Source organism: Sinohyriopsis cumingii, chromosome 13 (assembly GCF_028554795.1).
Source record: "Sinohyriopsis cumingii isolate HCF-2022 chromosome 13, ASM2855479v2, whole genome shotgun sequence".
NCBI classification, from domain to species: domain Eukaryota; kingdom Metazoa; phylum Mollusca; class Bivalvia; order Unionida; family Unionidae; genus Sinohyriopsis; species Sinohyriopsis cumingii.
Window position 1 is genome coordinate 80,377,077 of NC_142973.1, and position 12,705 is coordinate 80,389,781.

General features: G+C 35.8%; 1 protein-coding gene across 4 annotated transcripts in view; it reads right to left on the reverse strand.

The window, feature by feature from the left end:
- Positions 1 to 12,705, reverse strand: part of LOC149785889 (uncharacterized) — a 243,980-nt gene that overhangs the window by 134,181 nt on the left and 97,094 nt on the right. For all 4 annotated transcript variants that reach the window (XM_089979881.1, XM_089979882.1, XM_089979883.1 and 1 more), the window contains 2 exons: positions 8,659 to 8,798; positions 3,876 to 3,990 (listed from right to left, as the gene is read on the reverse strand). In XM_089979881.1, coding sequence (XP_089836007.1) covers positions 3,876 to 3,990; positions 8,659 to 8,798 — 255 coding nt within the window. The remainder of the gene's footprint in view (positions 1 to 3,875; positions 3,991 to 8,658; positions 8,799 to 12,705) is intronic.

The window sequence follows — 12,705 nt, forward strand, 5'->3', positions numbered from 1 at the left end:
GACTTCAATATTTATCTTATACTGGGAACACCAATGAAGGTTTTTATATACCAAGAGGCAAAGGTTTGTGATTTTTTACCCCTTGTATGAAGTGGTATGACACTATCACTTTATTGTCCAATGTTATCAAGACTTGGATGCATTCCATCCATGTGCGAGAGGCACTGAGAATGACCTTCATTTCCATGAGGTCAGTATGTAGATCCTTCTCTTGCAGCATCCACTGACCATTGACTGCCCAAAGTCCATTAGCAAGTGTGCTCCCTAAGTATGAACAGATTGGTATTTCTAGATGTGGGGTTTCTAATGGTATTCCCATTGCTAGCCGCTTCCTGTATTGCCATTCTGAAGAGAGCGTTTGATCTTGGTTGATGTCATGATATAATTTAAATGACTGAGATTCAGAGTCTATGTGTCAGAGGGGCCATGTACAGAGGGGCCGTGTACAGAGGGCACATGTAAATGGTGGCCAAGGTGTCATAGGTCAGATGCCAAGGAGTTGAAGAAACTCCATCGCTGTAATAAAAGTGCTGACTGATGCCTTCTCTGACATGTAAATGATACTTCTGATGCATTTGGGGGGAAGGTTGCATCACGGGGGTAAGTTTTAAATACCCCATACCTAGATGGACATAATGTTGGTAAGCAATAAGGTCGGAATTCCCTGCACTGATTATCAATCCTTTACTGCATAATTCAGAAAGGTTGTTCATGTCGTTAACCATAGCCAAAAATGACTGACTTCCAGCATTTCTGGTTAGATAAAAGATCATCATCAAGGATATGAAGTAGAAATGTAGTTTACCCAATGTTCCTGAATAACTCTGATGTGGTGTTAAACACTTGACTGTTGACTTTGTTACGTAGTGCTGCAGATATATTAAAGGCAGAAATATCTTTCTCTAGGCTACATACCCCTGGTTAAAACACATCAGTATCAGATTTGTGCCAATGAGGTGAGAAAGTTGTGAGCAACTAATTGAAAAGAAGGCTCTTGCATTACTGGGGTCACAATTTTTATCTGAGACACCTGGTAAATTCTGCAGTCTTTGATTTATGATAAGATTCCATAGTTAGATTGCAATGATCAGGAATATCTGTCTTATCTCCCTTATCAGCAAGGATGTCTGTCTTATCTCCCTTATCAGCAAGGATGTCTGTCTTATCTCCCTTATCAGCAAGGAGACTGTCCTTCTCCTGTATACTCTGATTCAAGGAATATCATATTGCATAGTGTAATGATGTGGTATCATCATTATGCATAATCAGTGTCCCTGTCAGATATGCTAACAGCAACTGTCACATCATGTCGAGCATTGAATTTTGTCTGGTTGTGGAATGTTAGTCCAGCTTAGCTGTTTTGGCTAAGTTGGTTTGCTCCAAAAAGAAATGCCAGTTTGTCATGTACAGCAGCTATGCTACTAGCCTCCACCTGGACTGGCTTGTCAGTTAGCTGGCCAGTCTGCTGGGCATAAGATGCCATCGCTATGGAGTACTGTCAAAACATGTGGTCAGCAAACCAACCAGCTCACCAGTGTGAAATGACAAATGTATGGTCACTAAAGCTATGCACAGATCAAACAGTTGGTGAATGGCTAAGTCAACATATTGAGGAGGATGTATGACTTGCTGAAAAGTCTGGCCAGCAAAGCTGAAGGGTAATCCCACAAAATAAACACTTTCAAATCCATACACTGGTAGGGAAACTGACTTTACCCAATGGGATGCCAATTTATATTAACATCAAATTTAATCATCAATGTCTTTGGCAATAATACTTATTGCAAACATGAATCATTTGGAATTTCAATACTTTACAGGAAATGTTAATTGTGGTGATGATTAGGTCTGAAGTTTCAGTCACCGATGTTTTTGGTATCTTCTGATGGGTGGTCACAGTGGAAGTGGAATCTTGCCAACCTCCATAAAACTAATTTGTAGATTCTGAAGTGACAATTTTGAGCATGTTTTTTTCTCTGCTCCTGAACTACATTCGTAAGACAATGGACAAGGCATCTTCTGTCCACAATGAACGCACCATATTAAGTGTAGATGAGTACTTGGTTCACAACAAACAAGTCTTATGGTTTTCCTATATAATTTTTAATTGCCTGCACTTCTTATATTTTATTGCCATTTCTGAAGTGAATGAGAGCAAGCTGGTGCACAATTTTCCCAATCGGCTTCTGCACAATTACCCCTATCAGCTTATGCACAATTACCCCTATCAGCATATGTACAATTACCCTTACAGCTTATGTACAATTACCCCTATCAGCTTATGTACAATTACTCCTATCAGCTTATGTACAATTACCCCATCATCATATGTACAATTACCCCTATCAGCTTATGTACAATTACTCCTATCAGCTTATGTACAATTACCCCTATCAGCATATGTACGATTACCCTTACAGTTTATGTACAATTACCCCTATCAGCATATGTACAATTACCCTCATAGAATATGTACAATTACCCCTATCAGTGTATGTACAATTACCCCTATCAGCTTATGTACAATTACTCCTATCAGCTTATGTACAATTACCCCTATCAGCATATGTATGATTACCTTTACAGCTTATGTACAATTACCCCTATCAGCATATGTACAATTACCCCTTTCAGCTTATGTACAATTTCTCCTATCAGCTTATGTACAATTACCCCTATCGGCTTATGTACAATTACTCATATCAGCTTATGCACAATTACCCTTACAGCTTATGTACAATTACCTGTATCAGCTTATCTACAATTACCCCTATTAGCGTATGCACAACTGACTGTGAATTCTTTATATATATTGCATATTTGTGGATTAATTTGTTGCTACAAACCTTCATTTTGTAGACCCATGGGAAAAAGAAATCTCCAACCCACAAATTAATGTACTGATGAAAATGTAAATTTCAGCAAAACAACAAAAGTTGATACCTGCAAAATAAATTACTTTCCAGTACACAACATGCTCTGAACAGCTTTGCATGATGTTTGCATAAGATTGTCTTGAAATGGGGAGGACATAAAGCAAATCATCAAGTTTGGATAAAATGCTTACTTGCCCCCAAGCAGGGAATGACCTGCCAAGACACAAAGTAAGACACTAACAAGGTGGAATGAGGTGAGATGTTAAAGACAAAAGGATCTTCTTTCGAGTTTACTAATATATGTGCCAAACTACAGAATTGTCTATTTCAAGGTTGAATGTTTCCTTCAGTCCTCCACCTTATTATTAACTAGGCCATCAGGTTAACTGGCATTCAGTCCTCCAAGCAATGTCACCTTATTATTAACTGGACCATCAAGGTTGACTTGCAGTCAGTCCTCCAAGTGATGTCACCTTATTATTAACTGGACCATCAAGGTTGACTTGCAGTCAGTCCTCCAAGCAATGTCACCTTATTATTAACTGGACCATCAAGGTTGACTTGCAGTCAGTCCTCCAAGTGATGTCACCTTATTATTAGGTGGGCCATCAAGGTTGACTGGTGTTCAGTCCTCCAAGTGATGTCACCTTATTATTAAATGGGCCATCTAGATGACTGTCATTCAGTCTTCCAAGCACCTTATTATTAAATGGGCCATCTAGATGACTGTCATTCAGTCTTCCAAGCACCTTATTATTAAATGGGCCATCTAGATGACTGTCATTCAGTCTTCCAAGCACCTTATTATTAAATGGGCCATCTAGATTAAGTGGCATTAGTTATCAAAATTTGTTGTACAATCAATGTACAATAAATATTAAGATGATTACTAACACTGAAATGGAGTTGTACAATCAATGGACAATAAATATTAAGATTACTAACACTGAAGTGGAGTTGTACAATCAATGTACAATAAATATTAAGATGATTACTTACACTGAGGCACAAGTGTACATCCCGATGTTTCCATCCTGGCATATACAGTTGTACTCACATCCTTCCTGCCATGTCTGACCCTGATAGTACTTCTGACCATTGTACACACATACATCTGAGGTATAAAATGGCAGAATTATTTACTGTACTTAACAGGAAGCCCATCTGACCATTGCACATACATAAATCTGGGTTACCATTGCCAAATATGTTTATCAAATTTCATTTATATATGTCAGATTAGATGGATGGGATAGACAAGACGAATGGACGGATGGACAAAAGGACAGTTCTAAAAAAAGATGACCCCATTGCAAAATACAAGTGCATTAAAACCTTGACTTGCAAATAGGTGCCAATACAAAGAGCATAATTAATTACTGCTTATTTGTATTAGCAAAGATTATTTGCTATTAATTTATATTAGCAAAGATTATTTGCTTTTGATTTGTATAAGAAAGATTATTTGCTTTCAATTTGTATTGGCAGGCATTATTTACAATTAATTTGTATAGATAAAGGTTATTTGCATTTAATTTGCATTAGGTTATTTTACAAAAAATTTGTATTGACAAAGATTATATACTGTTAATCTGAATTGGCGATGAGTATTTACTGTTAATTTGTATTGACAAAGATTATTTACTGTTAATTTGTACTGGCAAAGATTATTTACTGTTAATTTGTATCAGCACAGATTATTTACTGTTAATCTGAATTGGCAATGATTATTTACTATCAACCTGTATTGGTGAAGATTATTTACTGTTAACCCATTTTATCATGTTTACCAAATTCAACTGCAGTGGCTGATTCCTGAGAAGCAATTCTAAATACATTGTGGTAAAATAGAGCATCATACAGCAGCAGAAATTGTGATGACCTTCACCATGTTTACTAAAAATGTTGTGACATTGTTATTTCGTTTTTTAAAGTATATAAAACTATGTATCTCTGAAAAGGTAATACAATTTGAAACACAGTGATATATGTTTTGATATCATTTACCAATGTACATGCTCACAACTGTATTTTGAAATATGACTTGAAAGAAGAAGAAAAAATTAAACAAATTAACATGATGTGTGTGTGTTCAGTGAATCTTTTGTTCATAAAGATGAATAAATGCACCTAATAGTATAATAAAAAAAAATGATAATTCTATTTCTAGTATTTTGGTCTATATTTGAAGTTTCTAGCACTGTTAGTTCAAAAGTTATAATAATTTTACAAAATTGGACAACAAAACACCTGGAACAATTTGTTTACTTCACATTCTAGAACATGTTCTTCACTATGCAGTTTCTCGTGAAAACTTGTCACAAATTATTCCTAGAAATCTTTCAGTAAGATAAGTAATTAATCAGTACAATTTTTGTTCTAAATTTGAAATCCACAACATCACTATGTCAGTAATAACAATATTACTTTAATGGTGAACAAAAATGTCCACACTGCATTGCCGATGTGAAAAATCATCCCGGACCCATTTCTCTTGAAAGCCCTCAAAGTCAGCTTCATTCTCTGAATCGCTATCGAAAAGTGCATGAAGCCATGCATCATCTTTTCCATCAACTTTATTCAATTGTAACCCATCATTTAAGTCAATATTTCATCAGAATCATCAAAATCGTCAACTTCAATGTCGCTACCCTTGCTATCAACATCCATGTTTACATCAGAGTTGCCCTACAATATGCTTTTATGGTATCTTAGGTACTGTAGTAGGTACTGTAGTAAGTACTGTAGTAGTTACTGTAATAAGTATTGTAGTAGGTACTGTAATAGCTACTGTAATATGTACTGTAGTAGTTACTGTAATAAGTACCATAGTAGGTACTGTAATAGCTACTGTAATATGTACTGTAGTAGTTACTGTAATAAGTATCATAGTAGGTACTGTAATAGCAACTGTAATAGGTACTGTAGTAGGTACTGCAGTAGTTACTGTAATAAGTATCATAGTAGGTACTGTAATAGCAACTGTAATAGGTACTGTAGTAGGTACTGCAGTAGTTACTGTAATAAGTACCATAGTAGGTACTGTAATAGCAACTGTAATAGGTACTGTAGTAGGTACTGCAGTAGTTACTGTAATAAGTACCATAGTAGGTACTGTAATAGCTACTGTAATAGGTACTGTAGTAGGTACTGCAGTAGTTACTGTAATAAGTACTGTAGTAGGTATTGTAGTGGGTACTGTAATATGTACTGTAGTAGTTACTGTAATAAGTACCATAGTAGGTACTGTAATAGCTACTGTAATATGTACTGTAGTAGTTACTGTAATAAGTATCATAGTAGGTACTGTAATAGCTACTGTAATATGTACTGTAGTAGGTACTGTAGTAGTTACTGTAATAAGTATCATAGTAGGTACTGTAATAGCAACTGTAATAGGTACTGTAGTAGGTACTGCAGTAGTTACTGTAATAAGTACTGTAGTAGGTATTGTAGTGGGTACTGTAATAGGTACTGTAGTAGGGACAATTGATGTGTGTGTGTGATTTGGATTTTTAACGTAGCCTTAATAATTTTTAAGTCATATCGCTATGATGTCTGCAGTGTGGCAGTTTATAGTGATGTCCAGCACTGGGGCATCATGCCACAGACATGTAGCATGATATCCTACCCAGTCACATTTTCCTGACACCAGGCCGACCAGTCCTAACACTAACCTCTTAATGCTGAGCGCCAAGCGAGGCAGCTGTTAGTACCATTTTTGTAAGTCTTTGGTATGACTCGGCCAAGGATTGAACCCACAACCTTCCACATTCAAGGCGGATGCTCTAATTACTAGGCAGGGACAATTGATAAGATTTAACTGTTTCCACTTTTGCTGTCTTTTTTAATTCACACCAATTAAAACCAACATTTTAAGAAATTTGCTGCTTCTGAGGTCTAAAACATATAATCAGAATCTGTACAGCACATTCAGCCCTAAACCTCCCGACTCTATGGGTATATTCATTTGTCCACACCGGCCATGATTCGGTCACTGGTAGTTATTGCAAGCAGCATTTATGTGTGTTTATGTCAGTTAATTAAATGCCTACATAAACTTCTTACATTGAAATTGCTGATGATATTAGTGGCAAGATAGTACATTAATTGGTTCAAATTAGCAACAGTAGCTTAATTATATTTAGTTTTCAAGGAAATATAGATTTTATATTTAACTTTGAAAATCTTTTCCAGGACTTTACACCTAAAGCACATTTTGTTTCACATTTATATTTTATTCCTAAAACTGAAAGTAAGTGTGAGATGCAGTAATTTTTTATATGTTAACGAATCAACTTCTAGACAATTCATTATCATGAAACCAAAGGTTCAAGTTAATGAATGAAACACAGATTTCCAGATCCGAAGCACTCAAGACAGTTAGTGAAATATAACATCAGGATGTCTTCTGTGAAGTCCAGTACAAGCTTGATTCATAAATTGTCATGCTTGATATCAATGGAATTGGTTTAATGAAAGGTTACCAATGAAACAAACAGCCAGAAGCTTGTTTGTTTAATGTTCTACTTCTAAATCACCAGTACAATCAAATCTTGCTAACCCAAAATTCCTTGGAAACATCACTGATCTGGATAAATGGCAATTAATGAATATATAAAAAACTGTAGGTACAAAGAATTTCCAATATATGAGTGAAAAGTAAAGATCATTTATGTACATATAACAGAAATAACAGAACTGATTTTCTAATGCTGTTGTTTTGGATTTAATGCCACTTCAGCATAAGATGGGCTTTACATGGCATCTAAGTATATTTGATGGAGAAAAACCTGGAAAACCCCTGGTAAGAACCACCAACCCATGGAAATCTACCAACAACTGTACCCACATATCCATATTGGCTGAGTCTGAGACTTGAGCCCACACAGACAGAGGCATGATGGTAATGATTAGTAAGGCAACCGCTTTAGACCACTCTGACACCCACATTGGTCCCCTGATATTCTCTTGTATCTTGTACGACAATAGTACCACATGTACATTAGTATCTTGTTCCATGACAACAGTACCACAAGTACATTAGTATCTTGTACCATGACAACAGTACCACATGTACATTAGTATCTTGTACCATGACAATAGTACCACATGTACATTAGTATCTTGTACCATGACAACAGTACCACATGTACACTAGTATCTTGTACCATGACAACAGTACCACATGGACATTAGTATATTGTACCATAACAGTACCACATGGACATTAGTATATTGTACCATAACAGTACCACATGGACATTAATATATTGTACCATGACAACAGTACCACATGGACATTAGTATCTTGTACCATGACAACAGTACCACAAGGACATTAGTATCTTGTACCATGATAACAGTACCACAAGGACATTAGTATCTTGTACCATGATAACAGTACCACAAGGACATTAGTATCTTGTACCATGATAACAGTACCACAAGGACATTAGTCCTTTACTGTTGCATGATGAATCACTCTTTAAAACTGTTACAAATACATGGATATAATGTACCATATATCGGTGTGATTCAACTTCATTTAAAACTTTCAGATTCCACTAAAACCATTCTATACTGTGGACATCCTTGTAAATGTCTTTTCACACACAATAACACAAAATATTACTGTTGATGCCACTACTTCCTTAAAAGTGATAATAGCTATGACAATGCATTTTGCTAGCACAGTCTCTACAAAAAATATGGTGGAAGTAGTTTCATCGGACATGGGGACACTAATTTATGTTTGTATTTATGCTGCCTATCTACTCACTGACTCCATTTAGAATACCAAGGCTCTGTCCATTTGTTGTGGAGTATGTTGGTTTGAAGTTACATATCGGTTGCAGACAGCAGTTACTGCTATCCATCACCAGTGTACACTGTGGAGGAAGATTGTAATAAACTGGACACCTGTAAGGAGAGGTTAGATTAAATTAATAAACAGTACATAATAGTGAATATACAGATAATATTTCAGTATTGTGAAATCATTTATACTTGCTGGTATGAATTTTCTTGGCACTGAGGGGGATGAGGTACAAAATGAAAGAAAACGGTCAAATTTCTTGACAGATAGATAATATTGCATGACAGATGGATATATTTTCATAGGACAGATAACATTTTACAGAAATTCATTGTACTCTATGAACAAAAGTAAAAATTCACTTTACTTGCATGTATCCTGGTTATCTGTACAGACAGACAAACTGTCCCTTGTCTGTAAACTCCAAATTTACCTGTATATTGCGTTCCCAGAAACCCTGCATACATGTTGAATTTGCATGACTCTAGGTGAATTTTCCCTTTAAAAATATTAGAAAAGTGAGGGATTGTTTTCCTTAGACCTCACATTAGGATACCAAAGGTACAAAAAAAAAATAAAACCTTTTTCAGCCAATACTTTATTTATTATGTTACAAAAAAATTGTAAACATATTAATTCAGTTACATTTTAAGAAATGTACACAAAAATACAAATGGATGAAAAATAATCTCAATCCATCTATCAATGGGAAATAAAACTTCTACCCAGTCAGACACATTAAAAGAATTCAGTGACATCTCACTAATGGAAGTGGATGGCCTGGGGGCTAGTTCTGGTCAAGCTGGCTCAACTCTAGAAGTGGATGTCTTAGAGCTGGTTGATTGAGTTGAGATAGTGCTGTCCCACTTCCTGAAGAACTTGTCCAAAGAAGACTACACCAAGCAGTGCCACTCCTCCCTATAAAGCTCCAAGTAGACACAGTAGTGTCATGCCACTGGATTCATACAGGCATAGACAGATGAGTAAGAGCAACATTCACAACTTTCCCTCATTTAAATCCAACCTGCATGCAAATCATGACACTATTACCCTCCCCCACTAGATATTTCCTTCCTTCAAGTCCTGTGTAGATGATTAAGTGGCAAACAGCAGGCATGGATACACTGGTTGCTGTAGCTGAATCACTGTCGAAAAATACAGGGCCTTGAGCAGATGCTATACCAGCAGACATTTACAGAGCTAGAGGTTTGCACATGGTACAGAAACTGAACTATACCCCAGAAGTACAAGGATGCATCAATTGTCCGCGTATACAAGAGGAAAGGCATCAGACAGTCCTGTGGCTATCATCAGAACATCTCCTTGCCATAAAAAGCTGATGAAATCCTTGCCAGAATTATGCTGAATCATCTTGAGCATCACATGTACTTCTGCCAGACAGTCAGTGTGGCTTCAGGAAAGGATGAGGGACAACAGGGTGTTTGCAGCTCATCAACATCCAGGTGAAATGTGAGGAATAGAGCTCCAATCTTTACACAATATTCATTGACCTGACAAAAGCCCTTGACACAGTGAGCCATAGGGGCCTTTGGAGGATCAGAGTGAAATTAGGTTGCCCAGAGAAATGATTGTGGATGATGGTGAGTCATCTGACCCATTTCCAGTCACCAAATGAGTCTAGCAAAGCTGTGTGTTGGCCCCTATCCTCTTCTGTGTGATGTTCTGTGTGATGCCTTCCATGACTATGACACTGGGAGCAACATTAGATATTGTACTGATGAAAAACTCCTCAATCTGAGAAGACTACAGGCAAAGATGAAATCACATTAAGTGATTGTTCATGATTTCCTATTTGCTGATGGCTGTTCCCTGAATGTCAAATCTGAGTCTGACATGCAACACAGTAAGGACAATTTCTCCCAGCTTATGACCATTTAAGCCTTACAATTAGTATCAAGAATACAGAGGTGATGCACCAGAAAACCTTATCTACAGCCTACCAACACAGTAAATAGCCACATCCTCCTGGTTGTGGAAAAAAGTTCACCTATCTTGGCAGCACTCTCATATACAGTCCACATTGATTATGAAACCAATGTCAGAATTACTAAAGCAAGTGTGTCCTTTGGCAGACTATGTGCAAATGTGTGAGAGCAGAGAGGCATCAGTCTACACAAATTTAAGGTCTACAAAGCCACTGCTGTACTCTTGCAAAACCTAGACAGTGTACAGACATAATGCCAAGAAAAAGAACCATTTTCACATGTTCTGCCTGAGGAAACTGATTAGGATATGATGACTGGACAGGGTTCCAGACACTGAGGTTCTCACATAGGCAGGCATTCCATGCATCCACTCTCTGCTGTCAAAATCAGTTAAGTGAATCGAATTCTATTCAATTTACTACACTATAATCTGAATCGAATTCTATTCAATTTGCTACACTATAATCTGAATCAAATTCTATTCAATTTACTACACTATAATCTAAATCAAATTCTATTCAATTTACTACACTATAATCTGAATCAAATTCTATTCAATTTACTACACTATAATCATATTTTGTTATTTCTGTTCTCTGTTGTATTAATGACTTTTACGATGAATATAAGTAATTGTGTTACCCTTATTAAATAAAGCATTTACTGTTGTTGTTATTGTTTTTATTATTATTTTATTATTATTATCAGTATGCAGTTGGGATTGTTGAAACTGGTTCTTAATTTTATTTGTTACAGCAGCCACTCTATTTATAAAATGATAAACCAGACCCATCCTACACTTTTACAAAATCGGGGCAAAATTTACTTTAGATATGTCTGTGTGATAATAATCCCATCCCTTACATTTTTGACAAATTTATTTTGACCCCCTGGGCGTATCATGAGAGAAATACTGTATCTCATTTGCAAACATAATAATAATAATAATAATAATAATAATAATAATAATAATAATAGTAATAGTAATGCTGCCTTTATTTAGATTAGGTGACTCAATTAGTTGCAGAAGGTGCTGCTGTAACTGCCACTGGTACTACTACTAATAATAATAATGACTTTAATTAAAGATAAGGTTGTCAATTAGTTACAGTAACTATATAGGGACTTTTTTATATACAATAAATACAGCGCAATGTGACAGCAACTATCGAGGAACTTTTTTATGTACAATAAATACAGCACAATGTGACAGTAACTATCTAGGGACTTTTTATGTACAATAAATACAGTGCAATGTGACAGTAACTACCTAGGGACTTTTCTATGTACAATAAATACAGCACAATGTGACAGTATCTATCTAGGGACTTTTTTTATGTACAATAAACACAGCACAATGTGACAGTAACTATCTAGGGACTTTTCTATGTACAATAAATACAGCACAATGTGATAGTAACTATCTAGGGACTTTTTTATTTACAATAAATACAGCAAAATGTGACAGTAACTATCTAGGGACTTTTCTATGTACAAAAAATACAGCACAATGTGACAGTAACTATCTAGGGACTTTTTTATGTACAATAAATACAGCACAATGTGACAACAATTAGGCATAACACTAAAAAAATGTTTAGTTCTTCTGAAACTCAAACAAGTATCAAAGATATGATACTTAGGTGTTTCAGTAAGCACATAATAAAATATCATACTGTATTGAAACATTTGTTTATATTATTTAGACTGTCTTAAGATTTCAGCCATGTAAGACATTGATTATGAAAGGAAGAAATGCTAGGAGCCTGTCTTGTGTCTCTGGGAATGTTGTTCCATACCAGTGGACCCAATATATTTAAAACTCTTTTTAAACAATTCCTTCTTTGGCCATGGTAAAATGTACCATCAACATCAACATCTCTTTGGCCATGGTATAATGTAAGTTTTACTTCTAAGAAACCTTACATTTGGAGTACCATCAGCATCTCTTTGGTGGAGGATATTGCTTTCCAACCATTTTACTTAGTGACATATTTTCCACCATTTTTTAACTTAATGCAATTTGAGCCACATTTTCCTCCCATTTTTTAATTGTATGCAGACT